The sequence below is a fragment of the Alosa sapidissima genome, chromosome 8 (assembly GCF_018492685.1).
Source record: "Alosa sapidissima isolate fAloSap1 chromosome 8, fAloSap1.pri, whole genome shotgun sequence".
NCBI lineage: Eukaryota > Metazoa > Chordata > Actinopteri > Clupeiformes > Clupeidae > Alosa > Alosa sapidissima.
The window spans coordinates 19,944,423-19,960,843 of record NC_055964.1 but is presented as its reverse complement, the minus strand read 5'-3'; the positions used below and the strand labels follow the sequence as shown (position 1 = coordinate 19,960,843).

The 16,421-nt window shown below is 43.9% G+C and overlaps 1 protein-coding gene across 1 annotated transcript; it reads left to right on the top strand.

Moving 5' to 3' along the window:
- The first annotated feature begins 5,243 nt into the window (after positions 1–5,243).
- lmbrd2a (LMBR1 domain containing 2a) lies at positions 5,244–14,557 on the top strand. Its single transcript, XM_042101701.1, has 18 exons — positions 5,244–5,395; positions 5,888–6,122; positions 6,208–6,314; positions 6,512–6,610; positions 6,955–7,122; positions 8,362–8,572; positions 8,859–8,933; positions 9,051–9,164; positions 9,425–9,608; positions 10,548–10,729; positions 11,031–11,164; positions 11,257–11,362; positions 11,520–11,617; positions 11,846–11,949; positions 12,288–12,334; positions 12,457–12,565; positions 12,700–12,805; positions 13,010–14,557. The coding sequence occupies exons 2-18, from the start codon at positions 5,949–5,951 to the stop codon at positions 13,071–13,073; spliced, it is 2,082 nt and encodes a 693-aa protein (XP_041957635.1). The 5' UTR covers positions 5,244–5,395; positions 5,888–5,948; the 3' UTR covers positions 13,074–14,557.
- The last annotated feature ends 1,864 nt before the right edge of the window (positions 14,558–16,421 follow it).

The window sequence follows — 16,421 nt, the reverse complement described above, 5'->3', positions numbered from 1 at the left end:
GGTGATGACCGGGACATGTAAGTCAGGTTACACAGAAACCGTGTGTCAGTTTGTGGACACATAGCACTGATGAGCACTCTCTCCCAAACAGTATAGGGTGCAACTGCCATGGGAATGGTAGGCCACATCATATTACTTTACAAATGGATTAGCTAATGCTGAGATTTGGGGAATTCAATACCAGCCTGGGCTGACGTCTTTTACATGCGAAAACCACTGGTATTATAATGTTGAAGGTGGTCCCTGGACCCTGACAGGTCCGCACAGGTGCAAGTGAGGTGCTGTTGGAATGCAAGCAGCTGATGGTACAGTACCCACAGCGTGGTGTAGAAAAGACTCCCAGGAGATTGCACTGTTTACAAAGCTCGTGCAACCCCCTGAATACACACAGACGGGTACAAAAGTGAGAAAAGAGCCAAGAAAATAACTGTTTACCCATTATGTAACTAACACTGGCTGATGGGAAAGAACATTGACAATGCTTTCGAAGTGTGACTGACTTGCACATTAGAGACTTGTTGAGAAAAATGACTCCAAGATCTTTGTTTTGTGTACTAACAGTCCCACAAAGGGAATTAACGCTGCTATCAGCAGACATGTGAATAGATCTTCTGTTGTGTCTGTTATGCGAAAGCACAGTCCTGAGGTTCCAATCCTCAGCCTCTCGGGGTCAGGCTCATTGCTCTGTGGCCGTATTCACCAGCAGCACCTGTTGGCCATGCTCTACTTCGCCCGGGCCCCTTTCCATGAGTCGTCATAAAGGTGTGATGCAACCCTTGGAAATCAAGAGAGAGAAGTGGAGAGGACGGTGTGGGAGGAGGGAGGCAGCTCATGTTTCTTGATTGTACGTACAGTCCAGCGAAAAACACAAATGTGTTACATTTACACATTTACAGGCAGCTCATGTTTCTTGATTTTGTACGTACAGTCCAGCGAATAACTCAAACGTTTGACCACGTTTCAATAATGTGTTCCTGCGCAGGGGAGGACCTGAAGTCACTCTGTAGTGAGAAGGGATCTGGTCTTGGCCTTCAGAGTGGTTTCAAAGACACAGTTTTTCCGGAGCATTTGCCTTTTCACTTTACATGCTGTCATTGAAAGCATTGTTCTCCAGCGAGCATGACGTCCTCTTCTGTACTCTCTCTCGTGGATCTTCAGTAGTATCTGTGGAATAGATTAGAGATGGAATGTGGAGCTGGAAGACCTCTATACACCCTACCGCAGTTTCAACAGGCTTGGCAAAGGTTTGGTGACGCTGATCACAGGCGGAAACTTCAAACCATAAATTATAACACATTCTGCCCTTCATTGACTCCTGGGGAATGCCTATTTCATATCTGTGGTCCATAAAAGCATTCACTCACATTTTTAGGATATATGTATATATATATATATATATATATATATATATATTGGCTTTTTGGTCTTTAAAGCTACAAACACAGCCTTTTGATGAATTGAAGAGTCAAAGCACACTTCGATAAATAATCCATTAAGACAATCAGTTTGTAGAAGTCATAATTTTGTATTGTCCAGTCCTGTGTAATATTGCACAATCTGTTCATTTACGTCAGCTTGACCACAGACTGAGCTCCAGGTGTGGAGTAATTGTTGAATCCACTCATGGAGACAAATTATTCAGTATAAGTACTGAACACATTGTCTATGTCCTTTTCTCCAGTCAGTCTTTGTAGCTCCCTTCAGAGGGCAAACCTTGTTGGGGGAGTGCCTGGAAACAGTGGCTGGAAAAAAACAAACAGGTGTGTGTAAGCGGCACTATCAGCACCCTGAATGCCCGGGATGAATTACACATGAGAAAGAAAAACAAAACAAGAGTCCCTCAGAACTAAACAAGCGAGGGAGAGGGAAGAGGTAGCATCGGTATCCCATACCACACTTGGGTCTATAGTGCCCATGGGGATAAAGGTTCGAATCCGGCCTGAGGTAATTTCCCGAGACCACTCCCCGTCACTCTCCCACTCATTTCCTGTCTAATCTTTACTATCTTGCCAAGCCCCAAAATATAGCTTAAAAATGGTAGAAAAACATCTAGAGTTACCACCATGATTACAAGCCTGCTTAACTTCAATGATAATTGCCCGCCCACCGCATACAACAGAATGTCCCGTGTTTTACTGAAGGATACAGTAGTTGCAGGCTCTCCAACTCTCATGAACTGCAGAACACCCTGCCCTCGATTGCCGCATGTAAGTCTACACCTGATTGTTGGGTTATCTCAGGCAACCAACATAGGTAAGACCAGGGAGGGGCCACACCCAAGGGACTTAATTTGGGGCAGGCTACGGGATCCGTGCTCGACGGTGCCACCCTTGGGACGGACAGCACTGTGCCCACATTGTCCCCCCAAATCATTGTGCCCAAGGTTTCCCATGGATCAAACTTCAAACAAAGCCCTCCATGTTGCCGTACCTGTTGTTTTGGGCCATGCTGGGGACAAGGCAAGCTGCTTGTTCTCACATCTCAATAGGCCCCACTGGATCCACTCAAGGGCCCTCGGCTAGTCTGCCCCGACCCTGCAGGGGCGCCCCAAATGTGTCAGGAGCAACTTCACTCAAGCACAGAGAAGGAAGCAATCTTGGTAGACTTCAGACAGTAAACAGAATAAGCCATGAATCTGTCTTGATTACGTCAAAAATGTCATCTTTTCGCATTAAAAAAACCCAGCAGTCGCTTTGAGGTAAACTGTTTGCCCTGACTGGCGCCAAGGGAAAGCCTCATCATCCAAACAACAGCCTTTGTTAGCAAGTGTTTTAGGTTACGCTCCTTTGGAAAGAAGGAAATGTGAATGATCCCTGATACTTTAGTTTGAACTGGCTGCTTGATACATGCTATACACATAAGACGCCATCAAAAGTAATAATCTTTTGAAAGTGATACAGAAAAAAAATCACAGTTCAAACAATGATTGTTTTGAAGAGAGAGTGTCTCTTGTTTCTCAGGGCATTGGTATCCAAAGAGAGGGATAATGTCATCTCAGGGTTCATTTAGTGGTTTGGCACCGTCTGTGACCCCAGGGCAGGGACACACAGAGTGCTTACTCGGATGTGGAAGTGTTTTCATCAGTGGCATAAGCTATGCTGTTTCCTCCTGCTGCTGATGCTGCTGTAGACAAAGGAATGGGCATTTGAATCATCACTACATGCTTTGGAGTTCACTTTGCAAACTATTTGTTTTTCAAATCAAAAGAGTAGTAATAGGGCCTTTATACAGTAAAAACAATACAGTAAAAAACCCAGTTACATTATTCATATATAGAATATAAATAAAATATGCTCTGTGTTTGTGTGGTTTAGCCTATGTTTGTTGTTTAAAAGTGGAGCTCAGAAAGTATTCTCTGGCAAAGCCACATATGGACCAATTTCTACATTGAACGCCACCTAGTGGCCCCTGTAAAAAGCACCATTCCAGCTGATCTGCGCTACTGCATGTGCCAACGGTGAGGGGAAAATGTAAAGGATGAGGCTTCTGTCTTGATTAGAACTTTATGATAGTGACTCTTGACAAATGCACAAGACACATGATTATAGCTTCATGATTATGTCAGATTAGGAGCTCTTGCTCAATGTCCCAAAGCGCCTCTGCAGTTTGACCTTCCATGCTGAAATGCTGAACCCTTGAGATAACTTTCCAGAATGTTCTCCTTCGACCTCTCTCAGGGGGCCTTTCAATGCGACATCCTGTATTCTCTTAATGTTTCTTGAGCTTTGAGTTGATAGCTGTTTTGCTGTTTTCAGACGGAAACGAAGATTCATCTATTCATCTGGTTTGCTCCTACAGTATTTAATATAACTGATGACCACTGTTCATAACTCAATACATTTCTTGAAATATATTTAGAGTAAGTATCAGCAGTGTTGGTTATTGTGAATGTCAGAAAACATCCAAGGTGCATGTAATGTGGTGTATTTTATACTATTGAAAGACTTATCATTCTTATGTAATATGTATTTATTAAAATAATATTGAAATTACATCGGGTAGGCTACAGTTATTGCATTCAAGAGGGATGAGAAAACTGCCATGCTCTGTAATCCTCTGCAAAGTACCTGCGCCGTGCACTATGGGTAAAGGGTTTAACCCCAGCAGAGGAAGCAGATGGCCAGCATAAGCACTTAGACACACCTGTCCAACCGACAGTAACAGCTCCACTCCAAGCATGCACCGCGTGAAAAGCTTTCTGAAAATTAATGAATAACAAGGAGCACAAGGTGTATATCTCTGGTTTGAACCAATCATGGAGGAGTTATTTGAGGATTGGCCACTGTCGCTGGACATGTTTGGATCCTTGTGGTTGACTGTCCTGGGAGGCCCAGACCTGTGCGAGGACTGGAATTGCTGCCTGGGCTTGCTGGAAAACCTTTGTTTAGATCTCCTGGGAAACATAGATTCTCTGGTAGAAGACCCAGATGTGTGTCTTAACTTGTTGGGATCACTCACCTCTGACGACCCTTATTTTTGGACCTACACAGATCTGTGAACAGGACACTGTTTTCAGAAGGGACAGCTTGTGATTATTGTACACCATGTGAAATCTGGGAAGCATCATAGGCTTGAAGGTCTCCAGCAAAACAGGGAGACCATGAAATGTTCATGTGACATAAATCAACCTCCAGATAAATCAAATCAATGACTTGGAAAAGCCACAAGGTGAAAGGCAAAATCTTTGTTGAGTAAATAAAAACACTTCATGGCTGTTGTCACATGAATGTCCTTTATAGGCTAAATAAACTGTACAATTTATGCTCATTTTGTCAAAATTATTTAAATGATGTTTACTACTTGAATGAATACATGGATGAATCAATACATTTGCATGACACTGATAATCATGTGCCTATGTGTTCAAATGAATTGTGAACAGCAGGGTCAATTAACTTTTAATGGAACTGAGTTGCCTTTCAGTGATTAGTCTAAATATGAGAAAATACTATTTTTTACTTGTAAATCACTGACAGTGCTGTGTAGGGTATAAATTATCATCAGTCAGTAGGTCTAAACAGGCTAAAACAATATAGAATAGGAGCTTCAGGTCTGCCTACGCACCCCTGATTGTAGCATATCTAAGGAAAGAGTTAGATTCGTAGAAAAACCGATAACATTTTCAGGAAATCTATATTTCTATAAGTTATAGCCCATGCCATGCACACATTTGACAATGGAACAGAGCGTCAGCTATATGGCTACGTCGGGTTAATGTACTACACATCCCACAATACATAGCTCAAATAGGAAACGTGCAGCTTCAGATTACGCAAGACTCCCAAGGTTCAGAGGCAGCACTTAGTACGTTGCCTTTTGACACGCAATGACATCTAGAAATAGGAATGGGGTCTGGATTTTGTCACCAGTGTCTATGTAACAGACACACAGAAATGTAAGACTTCATTTGTCTATTTTAATATTTTGCCAAGAGAAGCTTTTGAATAGATTCCATCTCAGTAACGTTACTGGAGCTAGCACTAGCTAATGTTAACATAAATGTGTTGCTTTCACAAGGCAAGCGTTGTGTGTCAGACAACCAACCAAGCAGACAGTTGGCTAATGTCGCTTAGATATGATTTTTAGACGTTTACTCTGCAATGTAAGAATTGTTGGTAATGGGTATACCTAAGTGTGGGTAATTCCACACTAGTACATTTGTTTGGGTACTTTTATGGGGTAAAACGATATCCCCGTCGACTCCTCATTCGAGCTCTTTTTTCTGTCAATGTTAACAGTAAGGCTACTTCTGTTTATTTTCCCCCTGAGCTAGCTATTTTCTCTTCTCTCCCTGAGCTAGCTATTTTCTCTTTGAAACCTGCCTAGTTATTTCATTGTGTTGTACACGTGAACACAGTTGACGCATCTCTCTCATGTTTCCGATAAGGTGTGTTGAGTGATGGCTTAGCTCAATTTGGTGTGTTTGGACACACACTTCATCTGTCAGAATGAGTGGTGTGGCCCTGGGCATCGAGATTGTGGTGGTGTTTTTCCTGGCACTGTTCCTTCTACACCGCTATGGAGACTTTCGCAAGCAGCATCGCATGGTCTTGTTTGCAACTCTTCTTGCCTGGTTCCTTTGCTTCTTGATCGTTTTCATCCTGCCGCTGGATGTCAGCACGGTGAGTTGACACATTCCACACCTTGACACACACAAGACTTTATCTTTATCGTACATTGACACCTCCTATGTGTTTCTTATTGCAGAGTATTTATAACCAATGCAAGATTAATAGCAACAAGGAAAAGGCTGCCGTTTTACCAACAGTATACTCAAATCAGTCGACAAATTCTTCTATTTCTCCAACGACAAGGTCCTTTTAACCGCCTCCTTTCATGCATTCAACTAATGTCATATTTTCTTGATCTGAACAAAGCTGCTGAGGCAATTATTTCAGGCTGTTGGTCAATTGAACAAGGTCATATCAATGTTTTCCTTAATATTTTTTGAGGAAATTAGATAGACTGTGTTGTGTAAAGTCCATTCTTTTCTCCATGCCATATACTACAGTACAAAAAAGGTCTGTCATAAGCCTTGGAGCTACATACCTGATGGAATTCTACCTGTGTTCTGGCGAGTAGTATACTGGACCTCACAGTTTTTGACATGGTAAGAAACACACTGTATCATGACATTAATCAATCATTGGCTGTTCTTTAATATTACATTACATGACATTACATTTGGCTGACACCTTTTTAGCCAAAGCGGCTTACAACATGGTAAACAATTTAAAGCTTTTTAAAACAATTCTCTCAACAATTCTAGAAACATTTAAAACAATTTAGAAGGTAAAGTACAATAAAAAAAAAGTGCATCACTGAGTGCTGTTTTTACAATGTAGGTTATATGATATGTGTGTATTATATCGAGGTAAGTGACTATAATAATAATTTTTCTTTCTGGGTCTGGTTGTAAAAAAGTTCATCATCATGCATCATCTTTGTTTGCAGGTTGCTCATCCCGTTTATGCAGTCGTATGCACGCTCTGGAGGCTTCTCCATCTCGGGGAAGGTGAAGACGGCTCTGATTGAAAACGCCATCTACTACGGCACCTACCTGCTCATCTTCTGCTCGCTGCTCATCTACGTGGCCGTGAGCCCCAAGCTCAATCTCTCATGGTGAGCATTTCACTGCTTCCACACTTTTGTCCCACAAGTCCTGGAAAATTACCTCCAAGGGGCAGATATTTCCAGTCTAAGGTATGGTTGAGAAACTGCCAACAGACTAGAGGCATAGTCGTGAGACCTTGTAGACGACTAAACACAAGGTCTGTCAGTTATCTAGTTGTCTTACACGATATATTAGTGGCTTGTCATTTGTAAACATTTGTTCATAAGACATCAGAGATTGTAGTACTCTATATCTTATCATGACCTTAACATTGGCACATGTTGTTCACAAAACCCCCACTATTATGTACGACTTTGTGATCTCATAGCTCCAAAATGTCAAATGGATACCAGATTACCAGTTCACAGTCCAATCACATTATTATGACCGCCGCGCAGCGAAGCGGCGGTCATATAGGTTTAGTCAGATTTTTTTTTTTTTTTTTTTTTTTTTTTCTTTTCTTTTTCGCATGCCCAAATTTTCGTCAATGATTCCCGGGACACTGAAAGACCAGGGTACACGAAACTTGGTGTGCATGTAACCCCACATGGATAGCATGGAACCATCGTTTTTCGTTTTGATCTGTAGCCCCCCCCGCTGGACTGGACCCCCCAGAAAGGAGGGTAGGGCAGACACAGTTCTCTGTGAATATCTTGAGAACTGTAGGGCCTAGGATGACCATTTTTTTCCGTATGTTTGCCTCCAGGGCTCATGTTAACCCATTTCATGTGCACACATGTGCACAAACAGATACACACACACACACACATACATTCACAGTAATCATACGTATGACACATACTCACACAGTAGACATATGTATGCTTGCATGCACAGGCACACACACACACGCACACACACACACACTCACACCCACACACACACACACACACACACACCCACACACATAACATAAACATAACACAAACAATCAAGAATTTCTCAGAATTATGAACAGGCAAGATGGAGGTGGGGTTGTATAAAATGAATTTTACATGTGAAATCTATGAACTAATCATGTTTTGGTACTTGTTGTCTAGCAGATACCAGTGAGAATTGAGTGTGGATAATGCAATTCAGTGAGACAGTTAGAATCATATAGGCTTTTCAGCGTGATTTCTTTTTGTGGAAAAAATGTGCTGGACTGGGTGGCGGTCATATTTTGTACCGCTCTGCGGTACATCTAGTTTATGTGCAGTGTTGAGACTGGTGCCTGATTGTGTGTCTACTTGGGTGTGTCTGTCCAGGACTCAGCTGCAAGTCATCGGTATTACAGCAGCCAACACCTGGGGCTTGTTCCTGCTGGTGTTGTTGCTGGGCTATGGCTTGGTGGAGATCCCGCGCTCTTACTGGAATGCCTCCTGTCACGGTCACCTGCTAGCCAAGACCTACTTCAAGGCCTCCAAGCTGATGACGGAGAAGGCCGACGCCGAGGAGAATCTGGAGGACGTCATGGAGGTGAGGGAGGTTAATGGATCTCAACTGGCAAAATAGTGCAGCCATTTCACTGAATACCTCACATTTCCTCCAAACGTTGGAATGAACCATTTAATTCATTGGAACTTCCTGCAGTAGTTTGGAAAGCCTTATATAAAAATTGGGACAGATGAGCTCCTATGATACAATGATGATTATGGATTGTTTGTGTCCAGCCAGCCAGATTTGTCATAATGCATAATTTGACAGTATTTGCTCCTAACTTTATAAATATACATGACATCACAATCATATCTCCACTCTCCAGGATGTGAGGAATGCCAGTGAGGCAATCAAATATAACCACCCTCTTAGGAAGTGCATTGACACAGTTTTAAGAAAGGTAAGGTCAACATGGGAAAGAAGTATATTTACCAAGTAATAAAACAATATTGCAGCGACCATTCTGCCAGTGATTGGTATGGCTGTAGAGTGAACTCATGATCCCCTTCTATTATAGAGCCCTACTGAGTACCAGGAGAAAATGGGCAGGAACATGGATGACTACGAGGACTTTGATGAGAACCGTAACCCGTGTCCCAGTAAAAAGAGCCTGGTGAAGCTGCACAAACAGGTACAGCAGCTGCTCAGTTCTCAAGGCGTGTTTGCTTAGCTCCCTGGCCTGGCAAATGACATTCAGTTGGGATTTAATTAAGGCCTTCAAGATTCAATAAAGCTGCTGGAGGCTAAGCATATCAGTAAACAGCATTACACTTATCAGGTCTGAACCAGAACACGGCTTCATCAGTCACGACCGTGTCACTCATGTGGTCCTAAACACGATGGACATTGTTTGTGTGACCCGCTAAAGCGTTTTCTCCATCACCCCCCCAGGTTATCTACGCAGTGCAGCGGCACAACCGCACCCAGGTGCAGTGGCAGGCGCTGCTGGAGGAGGCCTTTCACCTGGAGGACGTGGCTAAGAATGAGACCAGTGCCGCCCACCAGTTTGTGCACAGCTTCCCCTCCTCAGAGCCACCCGGGTGGCTTAGCAGAGTCCTCTATACACCCACCATAGGTATGTATGGTATGTTAGGTCAGAGGAAACATGGTCAACTTTAACCCTGGTAGGAAACCCTTGTTTGGAAGCATCTTGTATAGGTCAGAAAACTACTCCTGAAAACATATGGAAAGAGTAAAGACAGTTAACTGTGTGGTACTAAATTGTGGAGTTAGACCATTAAACAGGACATCATCATGTTCAGTGGACTTTACCGGAGAGAAGTGACACGGATTACTCGGTATAGCACTGTATGACTGGCTCCATACACTCTCACTTTATGGCCCCATCGTGAACATTACTCTATACCTAAGCTAAAAATTATGTCATGAACATGTGACTTTCAGTCACGCAGGAGAGAAGTGACAAAGTCTTTGTTTTATGTTTCTGCAACTCTGACATAGCATTTTAGAAAGTGTCACAGTGTGAAAAGTTGTGTATTATCTCCATGAAGGAGACCAATATCCACTTTATTCCACTCCTTGTAGTTGTGGCATTTTATTGTGTTCTGGGACTTCAGACCTGTCTATCTAGATGTCTGAGTATTGGCCAAGCCCTTCAGATTACTTGAGTAGTGTACAAAGCCCTTCAGATTACTTTCTAAAATCTTACAAAGCAGACACATCACCAGTGTTTATTTTTTCAAATCAAGAGGTTAAATATTGGAAGGGGAACAGGACCGAATGAATCACGTACCATCATTGTTAGATTATTAAAGGGAGTGTTATACTCCCTAACTGCTAATCTCAGTTTGATATGACTAATAAGATATATGGACTTCTGTGTATGCAAACCTTTCAATCATTCAGTCAGCGCTAACAATCTCCTGAAAAGACCCTTGAAATAGTCAGGTATTAGCAAGATATATATATACATATAAGATGTATATTGTGCTCTGTGAAAGCATTAATAAATGTAGGTGTTTTGTGTTGTTGTTGTCTTGGTGATTGTTTACAGAGTGGTACTGGGAGTGTCTGCTGCGGCGCTGGTTCTACAGGGCGCTGGCCGTGCTCCTGATGCTGGTCTCCGTGGCGGTGGTCTGGTCCGAGTGCACCTTCTTCAGCCCCCGTCCCGTCCTCTCCCTCTTCGCCATCTTCATCCAGCTGGCCGAGAAGGAGTACAACTACTTTTACATCGAGGTGAGAAGGACCCTTGGAGGATGGACTGTGAAGCGAGGTTACTGGTCTATCCAGCTCACTTTGGGAAAGAAAACTGCACCAAGCATCATCTATTGTTTCAAAATTGATGTGTTCTTTTGTTAGTTACGTCATTTTGTATAGTAGCCTTCTGAATCTGCATTCTAGCAGGAGCTAGAATGGATAGAAGTCGTCATTGAAATCTATCAGTGTGTGTAACGAGTGAGTGAGTCATCGTCAATGCCCTACCCTTACCCTCCTGTTTTTGGGACTGTCTGATGCCATGACTGCTCTTGTCCACCAGATGGCGTGCTTCTTCACCATATTTTACCTGTGCTACTGCGTGTACTCCACCGTGTTCCGCATCAGAGTCTTCAACTACTACTACCTGGCCCCGCACCATCAGACGGATGCCTACAGCCTGCAGTTTAGCGGCATGTATGTCAACAGTATCAGTGATGGAATAATGTAGCATGCACTGTGTTTTAATGTGCTGTGCAGCCGCAAGTCAACGCTAACTCTGTCTGTAGGTTGTTCTGCCGACTGACTCCACCCCTCTGTCTGAACTTCCTGGGTCTGATCCACATGGACTCCACCATCTCTGGCCAGCAAAGAGAGCAGACCGCCTACACTACTGTGAGTTACTACGCAACTGGTGAAACCTGTTTACTACAAATGAGTGAAACCCGTTTACTACTTTAAACCAAACAATGGATGGTGCCCTTTAATCACAGATTCAAGCATTCTTGATGCTTATGTGTGTGGGTGTGTGTTTGTGCACTGTCATCCTTAGATTATGGGGTCCATGAAGGTTCTCTCGTTCATCGCTAAAGGGTTCTACATCTACTACCCCATGCTCATCCTGCTGCTCTGCATTGCGACCTACTACAGGTGAATAACCCGTCTGTCCACACTCTGTCCACCACTAACCAATCTGTGGTCAGAAAGAGAAAGAGAGCAGGAGTGGGAAACAAATTGCGAAACAACAAACATAAAATCCACCCAATCAGTGCCTGGGTGGAGTAAAACATAGTAGTTCTTTTATGTTCTGATTGAACCGCACACTTGTTATGTTGTGTGACGTCAATATTGTGTTTGTTTTGTCTCTTCTATCTGCAGCCTTGGAACACGCTGTCTGAATATGCTGGGCTTCCAGCAGTTCATGGGCGAGAGCAACATGACCACAGACCTGGTGGATGAGGGCAGAGAACTCATCAAGAGAGGTGACCACATCTCCTACATCTTACTTACAGTATAAAGTTTGAATCTTTTTAAACAGATGAAATGACATTTAAATAAGCTGTGTTAAATGAGGAATTTAGAAAGGATAGGCCTCCTACCAGTCAAATTTCATGTACTCTTCATATGGGGCTAAATAACAGTGTAACCCAATCCATGGAATGCATCTGGTTGGCCTGTAATTAAAATGTGCATTATTTATATCAGAGTTGTTCCATTCTATGTATAGAATCAGCCTTCTATTCCGTTTTTCTGTCTATGTCTTTTTAGAGGCAGTATGTAAGTTGACCTCTTTTCTGTGTTCTGTGTTCTGTGTTTGCAGAGAGGAGGAAGCGTCAGAGAACAGAGGATGGGGAGAACCGTAGGAGAGTATGTGTACTCCAGAACTATTAGAACCACGAGCAAAACACCAAACACAGCCTACAACATCTAGCGTGAGGGTCCAGGACTGGTTCACTGAGATCTTTGTTCTGGTTCTGGTTTTTTTCCAGGAATGGAGGGAACGGTACGGAGACCCACGAGAAAAGTATGCCAGCCGGAATCGGAACACGTATTCGGAACTGAAGGAGAACAACGAGTCAGTTATGAACAGCAGTGCATGTGAGTAGAACCACAGCTCGAGAGCTTGTCAGCGTGGAGTGGACCGGAGCGCCAGGTAGCATTATTCCTCCATGTGAGAGAACGGAAAGCTGGAGTGGGTGCTGACTGGAGCATCTCCCTTCCTCTCCCTACAGTTGCTCCACTGTCCAGGAGAGACCGGAGTGACCAGACTGAACTCCTGCAAGACGCTGAACCTTTAGACTTCAACGCAGAGGAGATCACAGAGACCGAGGACCGGCGGTAAATGAATTATTTCTTCACTCAAAAGATAAATGATTGATCCATCGTTGGGATGATTAGTTATTTAGTTGACTAATTGATTGATTAATCACTTTATTAAAAAGCATGATTGAGCACATGACTTGAGCCCTGTGTGGAGTGAAAGATAGCAGGATCATGTCACCTGACTTTAGAATTCTGTTTTTATTCATGTTTTCTCCTCAGGTACACTGGGGGGCGCTATCTAGCCACATCATTGTCTCGTGGTCGCATATTTGACGACATCTGAGTGAAACGTACATCCCAGTGACAATACTGACAGACTTTTCTTACTCTGACCCTACGAGTGGACAATGGAGGATATTGTAACGGAATTATCATGATGTCACCAGACTTGTGGACCTTTTTAGGACTTTGTTGAGCTGTTTCCTGGTGTTTTCATAGTCATTGTGTTTATTTATTTGGGGCTTGCACAGTTGTGTATGGTTCTAACCAGCCGAGGGCTTCTAACCAGCCGAGGGCTCCAGCATTACATAGGGTGGATCCCGTTTCGTTCACTGCACGAATGAACGAGTGAAGCTTTTTCAGAAGGGAACTAGCTTCCAAAAAATGTCTATTTTTATGCAAAGGGAATTGTTAAAGAATCACAGAAGTGCTGGTTTTGAACACTATTGCAGAGACCCCAAATTGAGAGCCCTTTTTTTTGTGTGTGTAACATTATTGTGTAATATTGCTTAAAACCCCTAGCAAAGAGTCTGTAGTGGAACATTGTGAAGTGGCACTTCAGCACTATCATGTGGACAGAAGTTAATGTAGATCTCATCATCAGCGTTTCTGTGCTCCTGAAGCATTGGCTGGAATTTGGTGGTAGATGGTGTTTTCCATCAAAAGTGCCAAGACCGTATACAATCTCCTTATTTTGAGCCCATAGAAAGGACACCACATAGCTGAATTTCACAAAAAAATATGTATTGGATTAGAGTCTCAGACTACACCTTTAAGGTAGAATAGAAAATTAGGGAGGCCTTTTAATCTATTCACCAGTAGAGCTAATACATAAGATTAGTGTTCCAGCTCAGATGTAACAGTCAGAACTGAGGCCACTTGGTAAATAATCATCTCCACTTCCATTGTCTTTTAGTTGTTATCCTTTTGTTTGTTTTTTTCCTCTTCTGTAAACAAATGCCCTGTATCTGTGAGCCTCCTGTGGAAGACGTCTCTGTATTGTTGTATGAGAGCCGGTCACCTCCTGACCCTTCACCCCTGGTGTGGTGCAGCCTACCCATGGCACCACAGGGCTTTCCAACACAACAACAAGAAGTGTCACCTCTGACCTCAGGGATAGCTTTAGCCCAAAAAGGGTCGTCCCCCCCTGACGCACATGCTTCCTCTTCAGCTTGCTTCCTTGTAGGTATACGCTGCTGCCAGTTAACTGTTTGTTGGCCCGCAGTTCCATGTTGGTGTGAGCAGGGGAATCAGTGATTCTTACCCACTGCACAGGCCTATCTGATCTGAAAACAGTTAGAAGTGATATATGTTTGCTTTATGTCCGTGTTTGTAAGGGGACTGCCAGTGCCTTGAGTTCATAGTGGCAGAATGGATGTAAAGAGACACTGGTCCAGTGAAAGATTGGCCAGACTATTTTTGAAAACTCATTCCTTTCGCATATCATGTATATTTTTTATTAACATCCCCCTTTTCATTGTATGTGTTACTTGGTCTGACTTGGAGGTTTTTTTTTTTTTTCTTTCTTTTTGAGGAAATTTGTGTAAATCAAGAATGCTGTGTACAGTGTGCGTGATGGTATTTATGATTTTTTAAAAACTCCTCTGAACAAAAAAAAATCCTACTGTGTCACGTGACATTTGTTTATTTATTTCCATCTCTTCAATACCTCAAATAATAATAATAATAATAATAATAAATAAACTTAACAGCTTCTGTGTACATGTTATTTCACTCAGAGTGAGACGCTGTTTAAATAGACAAGTGAGAGAGCGAATGACAGGGTTTAAAATTCTCTGGCACCATGCCAGAACATTTGCTTTAAGGCCAGGAAAAAGATGAGTATGTTTTCCCGCTGCACCTGTGCAGGGTGGGGGGGGGGGCTGGCCCTGTGCGGGCTCTGCTGGGGTTAATTACTGCTTTGGAAACAGTGGCAGAAGTGGCCAGCCTGCCGTTAACGCGACTCAGCGCAGTGCTCAGTGCCCCGTTAATTCCCATTCAGGCTTGCAGCCTAATCAGGCCCTGCAATCAAAACCACTCAGGCTCCACACACAACACAGCGGGCCCAGGGCTTGCGTGACAGAGAGCGCTTGTCTGCGAGGGGACACTTGTCACCGCGGCACCTGGATCTACGCATAACCTCCCACCAACCCACACTACTCTAATTGCTTATTATTCTCCCTGATTTATATTTTCAACCCCGATCAGCACACAGATGTAGAGTGGAGGGAAGCTCTCTTGTCACGCGAAGGGGCAGTACAGTTACGGTTCACGGAAGACGGATACTCTTTTGTCTAGGCGGTGACGCCAAGGAGGGGTGGGGAGGAGGGGTTGTGTGTGTTTGGGCGGCAAATGGGGCTGGGAGGAGACAGGTGGTGGTGCTGGTGGTCACCACACGAAGCCCACTAGTGGAGACTCCGACCCACCCACTCCGGTGGCCCCTGCCTTCCCTGCCCTGAGCACTCAATGAAGGCCAGGGAACAGAGAGGGAGGGAGAGAAGGAGGGGGAGAGGGACAGAGCCCATCTTCAATAGGGCTGACTCCATCCATCCAGCCATGGGCCGGCTCTGGGGGCCTGGCTGGGGGAGGGCTGCTTGGGCTGGAGGGGTGAGCAGGGGTGACTGGCAGTGAGGCATGACGGTGCAGGCCTCATTTGCGGATCGGCGTCGGGTCAGCGCTGCACAAAGTAGCACTGCTGAGGAGCAGGAACCAGGGGAGGCTGAGTGACACAAGCAATCAGGACAGCCGTCAGTTTGGAGGAAACATCAGTCAAGTGCCACCCTAAACATCCACTGCACCCCTCCCCCCGCACCCCCCAACACACACACACAAGGCCTAAAGTGGGCTTCCCAAAACCTGCCAGGGAGAGTGGGTGGAGAGAAGTGAAACGTCCAGGCCAACCCTCCACACTGGTCAACCAAATCCAATAATTGTAGAGCAGCCAACTGGGTATGTGGCTCCAGGCGCTATTTCCTCGTTTGTACTTGTGTGGGAAAAAAAACGCCTTCACGCCTGCAGTAGAGCATATCAGCCTTTGAGTCATTATTTGATTGTCACTCCAGATTATAACTGGCTGCATCAATCAAAGGACCAATTATCAGATGATCCAATTAATTTATCTCCCACCGTGTCCACTGGATACACAACACTAAATGTGACATTTGTGTACAAGTGCAGCTTTGCCAGAATCTATTTTTAAAAGGCCCTGTTTACAGCCATAATAGAGTCACGCAGACTGAGCTGAAGACAGGCTCAGAGAAAAACAGGATGCTCAAAATTCGCATGAAGACAGAAATCACATTTCAGATCAGCTTGGAGGAGCGTCAACTCTAATCATTCTTCTAAGGAAAGGACAAGTTTTTTTTATGAAAAACAGAAACCGCACTTGGTCGATGGCCAATTGTGATAATTG